The sequence below is a fragment of the Musa acuminata genome, chromosome BXJ3-5 (assembly GCF_036884655.1).
Source record: "Musa acuminata AAA Group cultivar baxijiao chromosome BXJ3-5, Cavendish_Baxijiao_AAA, whole genome shotgun sequence".
Taxonomy (NCBI): Eukaryota; Viridiplantae; Streptophyta; class Magnoliopsida; order Zingiberales; family Musaceae; genus Musa; species Musa acuminata.
The window spans coordinates 302797-319574 of record NC_088353.1 but is presented as its reverse complement, the minus strand read 5'-3'; the positions used below and the strand labels follow the sequence as shown (position 1 = coordinate 319574).

At 39.4% G+C, this 16778-nt stretch overlaps 2 protein-coding genes across 3 annotated transcripts; one reads left to right on the top strand and one right to left on the bottom strand.

The window, feature by feature from the left end:
• Nucleotides 1-437: 437 nt before the first annotated feature.
• LOC103983692 (protein ALTERED PHOSPHATE STARVATION RESPONSE 1) lies at nt 438-7026 on the bottom strand. Its single transcript, XM_009400958.3, has 5 exons — nt 5619-7026; nt 4367-4542; nt 2347-2570; nt 1790-2120; nt 438-975 (listed from the first exon to the last, which is right to left on the bottom strand). Exons 1-5 carry the CDS (start codon nt 6466-6468, stop codon nt 550-552), a joined length of 2007 nt encoding a protein of 668 aa, XP_009399233.2. The 5' UTR covers nt 6469-7026; the 3' UTR covers nt 438-549.
• Nucleotides 7027-10337: 3311 nt separating this feature from the next.
• Nucleotides 10338-16612, top strand: LOC103983693 (BTB/POZ domain-containing protein At1g30440). Of its 2 annotated transcripts, XM_009400959.3 has the most exons (4): nt 10338-11445; nt 14013-14082; nt 14611-15834; nt 15924-16612. In XM_009400959.3, exons 1-4 carry the CDS (start codon nt 11387-11389, stop codon nt 16458-16460), a joined length of 1890 nt encoding a protein of 629 aa, XP_009399234.2. In that variant the 5' UTR covers nt 10338-11386; the 3' UTR covers nt 16461-16612. The 2 variants fall into 2 exon arrangements, with proteins under 2 accessions (XP_009399234.2, XP_065008341.1); XM_065152269.1 differs by lacking the exon at nt 10338-11445 and having other exon boundaries at nt 13786-14082.
• Nucleotides 16613-16778: the final 166 nt, after the last annotated feature.

The following is a 16778-nucleotide window of genomic DNA, read 5'->3' as shown; positions in this document are numbered from 1 at the left end:
GAGACCGAGAGAGAGAGAGAGAGATGGCAGTCTTGCTTTGATGCCTAACCTTCACTATCTGCAAATAATAAAGCCATGGCAGGTGGGGAGAGTGACACTGATACTTTTCTTTCACTGTGCAACTAAAGGAGTCATCTCTTGTGTTGATGATATGAAAGCTTATAAAGACATCTAATTCAGAGAGCATAAAATAAATGTAACTTAAGCTTGCTTCAGAAAGCAACCACTGACATGAGACACTGCACCCTGAACGATCAGCATGATGTCGGCTATCTCAGCTTTTAGAGTTCGATGCTTCTGTTGTTTTATGTAACAGAGAGAGAGAGAGAGAGAGAGAGAGAGAGAGAGAGAGAGAGAGAGAGATTGCAAGTTGTAGACAACAAACTTAGAAAAGCTAAATAATATGACCAGATTTGCATCATTCATCACTCCCATAATGCCTTGCCAAAGACCACCTGATATTTGTCCAAGAATTTATTGGTAAAACTATCTGGAATGATCACAAAACCAAGACTTCTGTTTACAGTATTTATTGTAGTGATCATCAGTTCATTGGTGTACAGGTGAAACACCATCGGAAAAACTTGTTACATCTTCCACCGAACCAGTAATGCTCTCGAACGCCTGCACGCATACGCTCGAAAACCCCATGAGAGCCTGGAATACATTCGGGAGGCTTGTCTGCAGATTGTTCACGATCATGGCTCGGCTCGTGTGAACAGAATTTAGATACTTGATCCTTTCTTCCTCCACCCTCTTCTTGAAAGCTTCCAGTTTTGCATGCTTTGTTGACGATGGTGGGTGATTCACATGAGGTACTTCGACCAAGTTCTCTATACTCCGAAGCGAGTTTAACTCTTTCTCCAACCTTCTCTGAAGTCGATCGGATTTCTTCTGCAGGCTGTGCTCTTCGGTATGTTGCAGAACGATAGAGCGGATAACCAATAGAAAGTTCTTGATTGCCTCAGCTGCTACCTGTTAAGCTACAGAAAGTAAGAAAAAATGGCAAGTACATTGTCCTAGCAGATGGATGTATTTAACAGATTGAAGACATTTTAAACTATGAAATTTCAGATTCCAATTTCATTCCTCTCCACTAAGTTGGTTTAACAGATCGAAGACAAGTTTTAAACTGAAAAATGTCACATCCCAATACAACCTCTTCTTCTTTCCACTAAGTTTTCATTTATTTATGAAGTCCAACAAAAGAATACTACAAGCCATAATGTCCTAACCAGGCCATAGAAAATGTAACTAGCAAATTCCTAGTCTAAAACCTCATCAATCTTTACCAGAATCTTATTAGCTCTATTTGATTATTTTCAATTTGATAAATATCTGCCATAATTCAAGTTCTACTCAATAAGAAGTTAGATAGTTAGTAAATGCTTGTTGCTAGTGCAGTTGTACCCAACAATGCAGCCTTTTTTTTTTCTTTTGTTTGCACACATCCAGTGATAGTGCATATATAAGTGTATATTCATGGATATACTGCATGCAATATGCAAGCTTTTGCCTCATTAGATTAGACTCCCGCAACTCTGCACTTGTGAACAGGTAAATTAAAGAATTAGATCAGATATGCATCCAAGCAGTTTATTAGGAAACAATTCATTTATTTATTAATAATTGAAAATCATGTTGTCATTATGTTTCAAAAATTAGAACTCATTTATGCAAACATAAATATGCAGATCAAAGAACTTGGGTGGACAAGTGGATGTGTAGCGCAGCATAGCATGTCCCACAATTTTATAGAGATTGAAGCGAATAGGGCAAGTAATAGTACCTTGTCTGGTAGCCCATCAAGAACTCCCTGTAATTCTTCACAAAAACCACGGATACTAGATGTTGAACCCATAAAGGCATTATTTTCCGGAAGTCTGTCAGTCAGTCTAACCCACTGGTTGAGAATGCGAACATACTCACGCTGACAGCGGAAGAGGTCGCAGAACGAACTATACCAAGAAGTCACCTCTGCTTCTAGCTGAGATATGGCATGACGATGAGAATCAGTGGTTGGATCATTGCCCAAATGACTGTCAAGAAGATTTGCTTGTTGAGAAACATGGTTTTGCACTTGATGACATTCATACATTGTTCTCCACATCTTCTCAAGCCTTTCAAAAAGACAAAATCAACCAAAGATCACCTGACCGGATATCAAGCAAACTAGATAGTACTTATTCACATAGAGATGAGTAAGACAATCATGAGTACTTTTTAGCCCAAAAGTGCTATTGAAAGCTATTACTTATTCTGTTTCATAATGGTTTTCATTTACGATAAGCTTAAACATCCAAAATTCATACTAAACGATAAAAAAAAGGCACAGTCGCAACTTACCCTACAGAGAATTCAATTAACTGTGGAAATAACTCTTCATCCCTAAGTTTTAATATGGACAAACATGTTCCACTTATTGCCTCCTTCAGAGAAACCATTTGGCACTGCAAATCCTCAATGTCCGAACGAGCTTTCTCAGTTTTTGTCCAGTCATAATCTCCAGCTTCTAGTTTATGCAGTAGTAGGATTATCTTCTTGTGCTGGGAGTTAGCACTTTCCTCATCCTGACATAGAAAAAGCCACTAGATGAAAAGGTAGGAACACCAGGTACTGGTTCAATAATAAGGAGAAAAGCAACTTTGCCAAAAGAACAACTATCCTTTGATAAGGAGACACATATACACGGTGCTTTTCTCAGTCTCGATTAAGATCTATGCTATCTTAAGTGATAAACATGTTTGAAGCCCATTTCAATATACTAGGATATCTAAATATGTTGAACATAACAATATAATTTCAATTATAGTTTGATTATTTAAGGCTCCTGGTTGAGGCTTCAGCGACGATGTCCTTGATTTATAGAACAGGACCATTGGCATTTGAGGTTCATGATGACATAGGGACAGCAACTTCAAAAAAGATAATGCCAATGCACTGAGGAGAAGATAATAAGTCAATCAAAAAGACAGCACATATTATAGGTATACAGAACTTAATTAAAATGAAATATCAAATAGTTTTGGAGGTCAAGGAGAAAGGCTCGACAACAAGTTTCACTGCATCCCATTCTTGGGGACTTCATCTTGTATATCTACTTTACAAAATTTATTTTGTGGGATTTCTAAAACTCAAGGGTTTCAAGAATTGCATTATAAACAGATTTACCTAATCATAGTGTCTTCTATTTCTGTTTCTGAAACTGTTATGAAAAAAACTTAGTCATATGTTTCAAATGCATGCCTAAACTGGCTAAGGGATGATTGCTTGTTGGAGAGAGAGCTCAAAAGATATTAAATATCAGTCTGATGCTAATTTCTATAATCTACCAAACCACTACAGCACCAAGACACCAAACCGTACACTAACTTGTAGGTGATGTACGGCTTGGTATCACTAAATAAAATAATACAAAAAAATAAACCGAGGTGGTAATTGTGTCGTGGTCCAACAGAATCTGGTGAGCCACAAAAGGGAATCTTTGGTTTAAGACAATTATTATGGACCTGTTATAGGATTTAACATAAAATTTATATTTGATAAATGGGTTTAAGACAATTATCATGAATATACAGTATCTGATAAATGAATTCATGAAATTCTCTTAAAATTTCAAATATGTTTTACCTTTATGTTGGACCATGACAACGAAATCAAAATTTTCAAGTCTTGATAAAGAAACGTTGGCTATCCTGCAGAATGCCAATTTGCAGGTGATTATGGGCATTCAAAATGTGAAAAGTATTTTTTATAGCATGAGCCATAGGTAGACTGATAAGAAAATTAGATGTGATATTTACGTACTTGTTTTTCCTTTGCATGTTGCCATACATCTTTCGAGTTCAAAATTTTAAAAGGCAACACCAAAATGTAGTTTTGTGTGAAAACAAAATATGTCCCACAAAGAACTGCAGATTCTGCACCATCTGTCTTTTCATCTTCAATATTCCACACATCAAACAGAGGTGACCATGTTGTGACCATTAATTTTGTGTTTAGCATACAAGTAATTTCATCCTTAAAACATCTCTATCTGATGCACTCGAATTATGTTTTTTTCCACAAACCAACTTTACAGAAAAGAAGAGAACATTCCTGGTTCTTTCACTCATGATAAACAGAGATAAATTTGTGTTTATGATTATTAAATAGGACAAATAATCAACGGGATATGCGCCTTGGCTACATGAATGCTTATGGACTAATAATTCAAGTTGTGGAAAGTAATACAGACAAGAAAAGATGAATTTCAACCTAAAAGACAGATAATATTCTTGCATTTAGTTTACCTACAGAGTATAAGAACTGTAAAATACTATTCATTTAGAAATCTGATTTTAGCTAATCTGCATGGCATGCTTACCTTCACTAGCTTGTAGAGCTTCTGCTCCTCTGCAAAAAGCTTCTCGAGGGTTGTGCAATGGTTACTGGGCCTACTAGCACTATTTTCATCTTGAGCATCTCTGTTAGAATGAGTTGATTTGAAAGACCAGTTCCAAGACAACACGTTTACGACTTTGGCGGACGTGGAACTTCTCCCTGAAAAAAGAGCTAAATTATGCCATCACACTAACTAGTTCTGAAACAAGATAGCTATGAATAGAGCGATTGTCTTGATCAATTTCAGAAATAGTATTCAGAACTTTCTCCTTTCTCCATGCTTATAGCTCGCTTCTGTAGACCAATACAATTAGACTGCCAAGAGAACTTTTAGATAGTTGTCCAGGTGATGAATTTATAAAACTTACTGGCCGTGGTCAATGAAGCAACCTAGAGACTAAACAAAAACATCTATGTAAATGTCAACATATATCAGCAGGAAAAGTGAAGCCAGACTGGTTCAGCATTGTATATTGCTAAAGAAGGCAATGTGAAAAATGGGATTAGAATACAAGTAGATCTAGAATAATTGTTACTGCACTTTTTGGAGAACTGCTTGCAGCACTCTCTGATGTTGAGATAATGCAACTTTTGTTTGATTATCACAAGCAAATGGGACAACATGAAATAAGAATATAGGAGAGAAGCATTATGCTTCCAAAACTACAGCAGGAACTGTTCACATATATGATCTCCCCATATCTAGCAATTATTTTGGTGGTTGTCAAAAAACGCCTTGCAATTCATTTTCTTGATATGAGGCCAGTGATTGGGTGTGCACAAGTATTATGAAGTAGTGTGTTACAAACCAGCAGAAATTCACATAAATGTTCTGGTTGATCACACATCTATAACTTACCAAGACATAAAACACTAAATATTATTCTAATTTACCCTAAAATTGTTCTTGAAAATTCATAATTCAGGTTCTCAATGACTAAAACCCTTTGGTAAACAGACAATATCAATTTTTTCGACATCCAACATTGGACATTTGTAGAGATCAACGATCAACATAAGTGGCAAAGATAACTTAATAATACCAAAATGCATCCTAAAAGAACTCACTACTTCCAACTCTAAAATCGGCGAAAATATTTACAGTGTTTCAGAAACCGAAACAGACCAGTTGCAGGTTCAGAGTAAAGAAACAACTTTTTGGTTTCTCTTAAACATATTCATTCATGAATGTTGACTTCATAAGATCAAACAACACCCATCATGTCAAAGATTACCTTCCCTTGCTTGAAGGTCCCAAGGATGACAATAGGTCCGATTGGACTCGAGAAGGACTGCAAGATCCTTCCCTCCAGCTGCAGCTTTCAGGAAATAATCATCTAGCTCCTTTATAATCCCCTCAAGTGTCTTCTTGCTCCTCCACACCACCATCCCTATGTCTGTATCTTTGGTGAACCAACTCGCTGCCGACAAGCTATCATCAGCCAATTCCTTTGCCGGGCATTTCTCCCTCGCCCGATTCAATGCCACAGCAAAAGCCTCCTTTCTTTGGACCGCTTTGTCATCTTCGTCCTCCACGACCACCTCTTCCTCCTCTTCCCCCTCCGCAAACTCCGTTTTAGTCTCCGCCCAATCCTCTTCTTCCGCCGCAGCATGTGTAACATCTCCTCCATCGGGTACCGGAGATGAGGAACCCGACGAAGCTGGAGGGCCAGAAGGATCCCAACAGTCCCAGACCGAGCTGGGGAGGGGAGGTGGAGGCATCGGGCAGCTCTCGTCATCATCCATATCGCTTGAATCCTCATCGGACAACTTCTCCCTCGTTACCTCCTTCGCGGCACGGGGACTAAATTCGGGAGGGGGCGGAGGCGAAGGCGGAAGAGTCGGCGGCGGGGGCGGGGAGGGTGGCAATGCGAGTCCAATAGGCGGAGTACCGCCCGGGATCATCGTCTCCACTTCAGTGAACTGTCTAAGGGTGGCGCCCGTGTTCCGCAACGACTGCAGGTACGCCATGTGGGCGGCGGCGAGCTCGGCCCTGCAGCTCAGCAGCTGCTTCATGAGCCGCCGGCGCTCCTTGCACTGCCACACCACCTCGTCCACATCCACCCTCGAGTAGGTGCACCCCATTCCGCCGCTCAAACAAGGGAAGAAGGAAAAAAAAAAAAAAAGTCTAATCTTGATCCCGAATTCTCGATCTAAATCATCGAAAAAAGATTCAAATCGCAGAAAAATAGAAACTTTGTAGGCAAATTAGGTGGAGAACGACCGCTTCTTCCCAACTAAGCCACAAAAAACAAACCTAGCTGCTATTTCTTTGAGAGAAAAGGAAAAGACAAGACTTTCGTAGAGGGAAGAAAGCTTTAGCTTGAAAGCTAAGCAGAGGCCAAAACCAGTAGAGAGAGAGACTGAGAGAGCCAAAAAGGTGGGTTTTTTATGAATTCCAAGATGGCATCTTTTCAATAGAAAAGAAGCAATAGAGGGAAGAGAACAGAGCAGAGAAGCTTCACCAAAGTGGAATTTTGTACAGATAAATAAAAATGGTCATCTCTGCTACATAGGCGGAGGTGGAAGAGAGAAGAAAGGAGGAGAAGAATTGAGGCGCAGAACCGTTGTTTTCCTGTCACCTGCAAGTCTTGGTCTCGCTTCTCTTATCTGTGTAGGTGAGAGAGAGAGAGAGAGAGAGAGGGCGAGGTTCTCTGGTGTATTCTATCCACATTAAAAGCAGAGCAGCCGAGGAAAACAAGTATATTATCACATAGAATCAAAGTATTAGCAGCTGGAAGAATAAAGAAATGGAGGTGATGTACAGCTGAGGGCGAAAGAAGTCATGAACAAGAAGAGTGCAGAAGAATAGGCATCGAACTACCAATCAACTGGAAGAACTTGAAAATGTTTCGTGATGAGGTGAACTTGTCTTGGACACTGTCAGAGCAATTTAATTATCACATATCAGACGATGATAGAGAGAAAGGGTTGGAACAAGAACAGTATGAAACAGTGCTGCAACCAATAAGAAGGCCATGGATATCAAAATATCAACCAAGGTGAAGAATCTTGAATTGTATATTGAGTCATATGATTTCATCTCTGTAATAAGATCAATTTGTCAATCACACATGACGAGACATGCATGCATCTTGGGCTGGCAGACTTGTTGGGATAGGTTGTGTGGACTGGAATGGATATATGTAGATCTAGACTGAGAATTAGAACCGCGAGAACAGTAGCAGAAAGTATTCTTAGGACTTCATGAAGAAAATTACCATTAACAAAGTAGATGAGAAAATTTTAAGAAGATAAAACTCAGAAACATTTTCTTTATGTCGTTTCTAATGCTAGTATTGTATTACTCAGGATTATCCTCCTCCTACAAGCATGATTATGAAGAGATCTGATGAAATCTTGTCCAACATTAGAGTAACAAAAATGAATAAAGTGAATCAGTTTTAAAGTGGCTAATGGTCTGCAAGATGATAAATACTAAGAAGCAAAAAAGAAAAAGGCAAAGACTTTCTGCTCATGTGAGACTAAACAGCATCAGATGGAGTAAGAAATGTTGACTTGACCTTTGTGGGATCTTTGGGATCAATAGTAAAATGGCCATATGCCAAACAGCCACAGAGGGCATGTGAGAGGAAAATATTCTCTATCCATCCAGTGTCTATAAATGGTGAGGCACCACCCCAAGACTTTTACTGTCAACCAGTCTTCAAGAACTAAGAAGCAGGTCAGGGGAATTAAGACACCTATGATCAATAGGCATGCCATTGGATATTCCTCACCTGTGCCTTGGTCATGATGATCATGTTCTTGGTTGTGCAGCCATGCAATCGATGCTTGACTAATCTTTCTAGTTGTTTGAACCTTGAGATCGATGTGGAGTCTCTTTCTCATGAATGCCCACCATCGTAGACGGAAAATTGATGGGAGGATTCTGATAATGTTTCTTCATAGGAGAATTAACTCGTTGCATCGTCGATCTATTTTTTTTGTTCAGTATCCTATTTAAACTTGATGAACAATTGTTTGATGATTTGAAGTCAGAACTTGAATTAGAAAGATGTAGTAGATTAAACAAAAAAAATGAAAAGAAAAAAAAAAAACCCTCTTTGACAGACTGATCACACACACAGACAAAAAAAAAAAGAAGGATAGACGACAATGACGATGTGACGACCGATGTTATGAGTTTGCAGATGCTCACAGGAATGTGTTCCGTTAATACTGATACTAAATGCTTGCCATGTAGCATCGAGTGATTCTATTATGATGCTTGCTGATAAGAATATCTAAAAGCTAACATGAAACCGATCAAACCGACAGCATCTTTATGGGTTACTTGTGACATCAAAAAAGCGAGTCTAAAACCCAACATCTGTTCTTCTTTCTTTCCTTTTTCATTGGTTTAGAAAGAAGTGAACTCAAATAAAACTGAAACAAAACAAAACAAAAAAATTGATTTTTTTTTTAATCTCAGGAAAATTCGGATCTAGAAATCGCTCACTCCTCCGAGAAGATGGAAAAGTTGGGGAGATATTAAATTGTTTCCTTCCTTTTCATGGTTTGACGACATGTTTACTGAATAAAACTTTGTGCCGACAAAAAAGAAAATCCGAAATGTCATGGATAAGGCATGTAAAAATTCATTTTTTACATGGGTAAATTTCAAATCTACACATCGCACCCCTAATGGAAAAAGATAAAAGGGCAAAGATACAGGAAACAAAAGTTCCCCATTGGATTGCTTACTCTTCCTTTATAGCTGTTGTGTTTTTGTCGCAGAGATCAAGGAACCAAGAAAAGAGAAGACATGCAATCATGCATGCACCCAACCAACCAGAAACCAAAGAACGAAACAGAGAGATAGAGAGAGAGGAGAAGAAAAAGAGGGAAGACGCAGCGCCGTGGGAGAGGCAGCGGAAGCTTTTGGGGGACACTTGCGTGTCACTGCAACTTGCTCGATGACACTTTACCTTTCCTTCAGGGGTCCACCTCCTCCGACACGCGGGCCCACGGGGCTTGACCGTCCACGGAACAGCTCACGCGAGGTCATGGAACCATGGGTCCCTCTGCCATCATCTCCTTTCGAACATGGGATGGCCGACGCGAGCAGAAGAAGACGACGACGGCACGAAGGAGTGCGAGACACGTATTAACGAGAGAGATTTATGTACGTACATGTATGTTGAGAAAGTATGAATTATGTATGTCTAGTACCTAAATATATATCACATATTAAAATTTGAAGCAGCAAACATAGGAGGTCCTATAATTCTTTCATCGAAAAGTAAGGAAAAAATCAATGAAAATTCTCAGACTTTTCAACTGCGATCAAACTTGTGATTTCCTCATGCAGATGGCATTAGTTTTCAAATAAAAACCTATTTATTTTTATACATATTAATCATCAAATATTAGTGCTGTGTGAGAATAGTTGCAGGGAGGGAGGGAGTGTATGGAGTTTGGATATGCATGCGCGGATGCATTAATGTGCAGAAGAACGTCGTCGGACATTGTTTGATCTAATAACTCTCCTCATTTAGGAAAGGGCGTCGGTGCATTCCCTCTTCGGATTCGTGGCGGGTGCCTCAAGATGCGCGCACGAAGCCGCAGGGAACCGTTAAGATTGGTGCGGGAATCACGGTGGCTGAAACGAGAGCTCTCCCCAACTCTACCGTCCCGCATCGGAAAAGTCAAAGCTTTGACTCGATCATTTGGCATCACATACACTAGTCTTTGATTTTATTATTATTATTTTTCGTTTTTTTTAGTAGATGAAATATGAAATCAATTATTTTTTTATGCAGACCTTTCGGATTCCACTGTTCCTTTTTTTTATTATTATTTTCAGTAAATCCCGTTTAAGGTTGCCTCCAAGAAGTAGTAGTAGTAGTAGTAGTAGTAGTAGTAGTAGTAGTAGTATATTTCCCCTTTTCATTTAATATTAGTATTAATAATAATAATAATAATAATATTTATTTTCTTTGGAGCATGCTGCAAGAGGTGCGTCTTCCTTTTTGTCTTTTTCTTGCGACAGAGGGGCCTCACTTTTCCTGAGCAATTGTCTCCCTCCCTCTCGCACCCATCGGACGCCGGCACTCCTGTCTAAAGTAATCCGTTTGCAGGGCCAGCGGTTGAAGTCTCGGAGAGGAAAAGGACAGAATAGAACCTGTTCTTTTCTGGCCTTTGGCGTGGCCGGCCTTCCGTTCCTCCGTCTCGTCTTCGCTACCTGGGATAGGAAAGAGATTTAATTGGCCCATCTTCTTTCCTTGGGGTTGATCACCTAAAGTTAGGATTTTGATTCGTCGACGTTGCTGGGTTTCTTGGGTCTCAGGCCTAGTGTTCTTCCGGGGTTCGTAGCTGATTCTAAAAAATATGTATATATATGTCTTTTTCTTGATTATTTTGATGGGTTTGAGGTGTTTGGATTATAATTCGATTTGTTCTGGTATAAAGATGGAATCTTGATCGATGTTTGCTTTGGGGAACCTCCCTGGCGTTTTGATGGGTTGTCTCTGACTTTTCGATTGTTTCGGGATACGCTGATTATTGTTCCCGAGGATTTAGGGTGAAGTTAGAGTTTTGATCGGGAGAGTTTACTTTGTGGTGTATCGAGTAGGATTCCTCGGCATTTCCTTTTTCCCATCTCCGTTTGGGTACCTTCTGAATGTGCAACTTTGTGTGGTTTCTGGAGATCATTTTCTTGATTTTCCAGTTGGCTTTTGATGTTTAGCGCTGTTGGTGCGGCTTTGGAGTTGGCTTAGGTTTCGGTGACTTTCGAGATTGCCGGGTGCTCTTCTTCCTTATGTTTGTGCTTCCAACTTCCCCCCGGTAATCTGCTGGGAATATATGCTCTCTGTTGAGGAAGTTGATCTACAGTACAAGGAGATTTTTGTTTTGTTGGATTGGGATGCCCTTGGATCAGAGAATTCATTAGAATTTATAGGTCACCGGGGTTGAGGCCATAGCGTATTAGGACTGTTTAAGCACTCTCCAGGCCTCCAAGGAGGAACTCTGGAGTTCAGTTTCCTTGGGGTTGTTTAAGATGGCCTGTGTGAAGCTTGGTTCGAAGACTGATGGGTTTCAACGGCAAGGGCAGGCCTGGTATGTTGTTCTTGTGATTATTGTGGTTTGATCTTTCACTTTTGATTTTTCGTGAATATTTGCTGAATTTTTGCTTTAGAATATTGTGTCTCAACTGGTGGTTGTCCTCTGTTAATTGTGAGGAAGTTTGTATTGAATTCGATCTTAGTAGCTCTGGAACTTAATGTATGTATTGGTTCTTGTGCTTTTCTGTCAGTTTAATGTGTATATTGTTTTTTTCCTTTGCTTTTTATGTTTATGCATGGCATTTGACATATGATGAACTTCGCTGTGGATGATGGTAATATTTGATATTCTTTGAATCTGTACATATTTGCACTTCTATTCGATATATCATTTCAGATGATGCTTGTTGCTGCAACTTAGTGTATATAATATTAGCAATTTGTGGTCAAAACAATTAATGCTCCAGGTGCTTTATGTAATTTCAGGATTTCAACTGACAATAGGTTTGGACGTGGTTGTTATATTGGATATTGTTGATTGTTATTTAGGATAATGTTTATTCTTAATGAAGTTTGATGTTTAATTATAAATTACTTTATTTATTAGAAATAATGATCTTTTCATTGGGATGCATCAAGGGCTTTTATGGTCATGTAATTGTGGTCAAATATCCATTCCTGAGCCAATACTTGGAAGATGATTATCGAGTGGAATAATGTCTTGTCGTCCTCATGCCAAAATAAATATTGTTCCAGAGTGGTGGTTTCAACAAGGCATGCTTATGGTGAATAGAGAGACGGAACACTATAATGATAGTTGCTGGGCACACTTGGTAGACATAATAATATTCACAAGCTTTTCTTAATTTTTGAGTCTGTCAGCTTTTGTTCTCAAGGAAGATGCAATCAACTTCTCTCTGAGTGCATTTTGCCCTTTCTCATCGTGCAACAATTTTGCTATAGCTTTTTTTTTAAAAGCCATATACTTTACATAAAGAGTTAAAGAGTTTTCACGTTCAAACTTGACTTTCTTTCATAGGATAATCTTTTGAGAGGGATTGCTGATGGATTCTTCATTTATGGAAGAGACCTGGCATTTCACGCATGATTTTCTTACATCTTGACTCATTCCATTAGAAAAATATTCTAATCTTTTCTACATGCATCGCTATGTTAAATTTCATGTGTCCTCTGTAGCCTTTAAAATCTTGTTTTTGATGGAGCAAAGTGTTACTTTTGAGTACATAGACGCAGTCTCCACATACCTGTATCAATAAGTATCTGTGAGTATATATTTCAGGTATCTAATTTTCATGTTTCTCAGATCACGTAAGTGGCAACTAGCAAAATGACTGATTAGGAAAAAAGGATGATGTAGATAAATGAAGACACCCATTGGAATGCCCATTCAGTGGGACTACAACAGGAATGGCCATGTACACAGTAAAACTAGGCTAGAAGCCTAGAACAGTGCAGTTGGTTGTCCACCCTGTCTTGAAAATTACCATGCCGTGCATGTGGATGATTGTGTATTTTGGTGTGTGACTAAAACTAAAATAGAACAGTCCATTTGGTCAGCCACACTGTTGTGACTATTGCCGTGCTCTGTGCTTATCGGCACTTGTATATAGTGGCTCATGTACTCATCATAGAATAGCATGAGCATCAAAACCCCTCTCTCCATGTAGTCAGCCTAGAATGATAGTCTCTAAACAAGATGCAGTTGACAATTAAATTTTTTGTTGAATGGTAAAAACACCTCATCATGTATGTTTGTCCATCTAGCTTCAGCAGTATGGACACCCAATTATACCATGAGCATTAGTTGGCGTGTAGGTTTCACTGCACGCCACATTATTATTGAGCCTTTTTCCCCAAAATGGCTAGTTCATGATATGCGCAAAGCTGCCTGATAGGTCTGTGAACATGGCATTAAAATCATTTGAAGTCAGACTGACATGTGACCTTAATTGTTGAAGTGGGACTGTTTCTTTAGTACATTCAAGAGCTACAACCTGTTCCCTTAGGCTGTATAGATTCCATTTGAAGGCAAGCATTATTTTATATTGATTCCTTGTATCTTGACATAATATTTTCTAATGCTATCAAGCTTTCTAGTGTCCCATGATATTGACATTAAATTATTTGATCTATATAATTGTAAGAATTTTATCACCATGGACTTCATTTTCCTTTATGTGCTTTTGTTAGGCATAGCAATTGTTGAGATACTTAGATGATGAAATCTCTGTATCCGTTGGGCTTGGTCAGGCAGGCATTTCTTCCCTATGATCAAAAGTTGATAATTAGATGGAAAAAATGCTTGTGAGAAGGTTTACGAACTCAAATAATTGTCCTTCGATCTGTACTAGGTCCACCATCTCATCTTCAGTTTAAGCACTCATATGTGCTTGCTGATGAAGATTCAATGACGGTTATCTGTATTGCCATATTCCACAAATGCAACCATGGTTTAAATCTAAAACTAATTTTCTGTTTCTGTGTAAAGAATTTACTGCTTACTGAAGTCATTATTTTGTTAACGAAGTTCGATAAAACATTAACAGATATTTTAACTAATTATCTAATCTGCTGCGGTTTTATTACTGTTTTCCCTTTTAGGTTCTGCACAACTGGCCTACCAAGTGATGTGACTGTTGAAGTTGGTGAGATGACCTTTCATCTTCACAAGGTGATAATTCTATCAAATGATTAAGTTCGTTGCCATGCATAATGTTCTCTAATTGGCATTCTTCACAATATTGTGATTTCATGTTAAAACATTTTAATTAGGTTGTTAATCACAGATTACATATAATTTATATATCACATGCCCCTTCAAAAATGAAACATAATTCTTTTTTGTTGCACTATTTTTTATAATTTTCGAAAAATTATTGATATGTAAGGATAAGAAGGGAAAACAATGTGGATGCACAATTTAGCATTTGATAAATGCAAGTTACGCATGTTCTGGTTTTGCAATTTGTCTGTTACCACGAGGTATTCTGTCATAACTAGTCAGACATACAATCACAAATCTATAATTGTTGTCAAACCTCTGTTCATAATTTCATTAGGATCACCTAGTTATCTGTCACCTTTCTCTTGATCCTGCTGCAACAACTTCTCTTCCTTTGAACACTTGTTAAGGGTTTTCTAATTACCTTATAATATTCAATATTGAAACAACTGTTCTATTCGCATTTTGCCGTTGCAGTTCCCTCTGTTGTCGAAGTGTGGTCTTTTGGAAAAGTTGATTCGTCAAAAATCTGAAGAGGGAGAAGATGGTTGTGTCATACAATTACCTGATATTCCTGGTGGTCCAAAGGCTTTCGAACTTGCTGCCAAGTTCTGTTATGGTATGAAAATGGAACTGACTGCCTCAAATGTTGTTTATCTGCGGTGTGCCGCAGAGCATATTGAAATGACAGAAGAAATTGCTGAGGGAAACTTGATCACCCAAACTGAGGTCTTTCTTAATCAAGTTGTTCTTCGTAGCTGGAAAGACTCAATTAAGGCACTGCAGACTTGTGATTATGTCCTTCCATATGCAGAAGATCTTCAAATTGTCAAGAGGTGCATTGATTCTTTGGCTATAAAGGCATGCAAGGATCCAAGCTTAGTTGGCTGGCCCATCGTTGAGCATGGTCCTATGCAAAGTCCTGGTGGGAGTATTCTGTGGAATGGTATAAGCACAGGAGCAAGACCTAGATATAGTAGCTCCGATTGGTGGTATGAGGATGTTTCTTGTTTGAGTTTGCCCATGTACAGGAGGTTGATATCTGCCATGGAAACCCGAGGCATCGGGCAAGAGATTATATCAGGGTCTCTTACCTTTTATGCCAGGAGGCATTTGCCAGGGCTTGACAGGCGCCAGAGCATCTCAGAAGCTAACATTCGTCTGGAACCCAGAGCTTTAATGGCTCTTCCATCTGAAGAAGAACAGAGGCATCTTCTTGAAGAGATTGATAAGCTATTGCCTTCACAGAAGGGTCTGATGTCAACTAAAATTTTGTTTGGACTTCTTCGCACCGCTATGATCCTGCGAGCCAGCCCCTCTTGCATGTTTAACTTGGAGAGAAGGATAGGAATGCAACTGGACCAGGCCTCCTTGGAGGATTTGTTGATTCCAAACTTTTCGGACTCCACCGAAACACTCTATAATGTGGACTGCATCCATAGAATTGTTGAACATTTCGTAGCTAGGAATCAGATGATTGGCGGGGCCTCCCCTGATGTAGCCGATGATGATCAGTTTTTGGGATCACCTTCATTGATACCTGTAATCGCAGTTGCAAAGTTGGTTGATGGTTATCTGGCAGAGGTTGCATCGGATGCCAATCTAAAGCCATCAAAGTTTCAAGCATTGGCTGCTGGTATACCAGATGATGTTCGGCCATTGGATGATGGTCTCTATCGTGCCATTGACATATACCTGAAGGTGAACGTAATATTTTACTTTAGCACTTCCCTCTGTCACTCATACATACTATTAATTTGTTCTGATTTATTTTATGCATTGGTGAACAGGCACACTCGTGGCTCGCAGAGTCCCAGAGGGAAGAGCTATGCCGATTGATGAACTGTCAGAAGTTGTCCCTAGAAGCTTGCACCCATGCAGCTCAGAACGAGAGGCTTCCGCTTAGAGTGGTGGTCCAGGTGCTCTTCTTTGAGCAGCTTCAGCTTAAGACATCTATTGCTGGATGCTTCCTCGTGTCTGACAACCTCGATGGATCGAGACCTCTGAGGAGTGGGCTTCCGATCTCCGGCGAGGACACTGGGTGGGCATCGGCCATCAGGGAGAACCAGGTCTTGAAGGTGAGCATGGACAGCATGAGGATGAGGGTGTCTGAACTAGAAAAGGAGTGCTCAAGTATGAGGGAAGAACTCGAGAAGCTCACGAAGGGGAGGAGTGGGTGGAGCACCGGCGGGAGAAAGTTCCGGTCTAACATTATCAAGGGCCAGATTTGCAGTGCCCAAGAGGATGCCATTAGCAAAGAGAGAGACACCGTACAAACGTTTGAGAAAGAGCAACTAAAGCTTACAAAATACAAGAAACATATGTGAACAGACATGTAAAGATTCTGCCAGCATCTTGTAGACTTGGTTCTAGTTGACAGGACATGCATGTTGTGCAAAAGAATTGTACTTCAGTATGCTCACTCCCGATAGACATGTCTGGATTTGGTAGAAGAATGATATTCCAAGTTTTTCTTTCAGACTTTCTACCTTGTTTGAACTTTCAGTCTTTCAAGGCTTTGGTGCAAGATTGAAACCTGACAAGATCTTGCACTGCCTTCTTCATGCTTGGTTTCTTGTAATTTTTTTGGTTTTGGTGAACATCAATATCATCTGAAGCCATCTCTTAGCAACAATTTCAGGGTG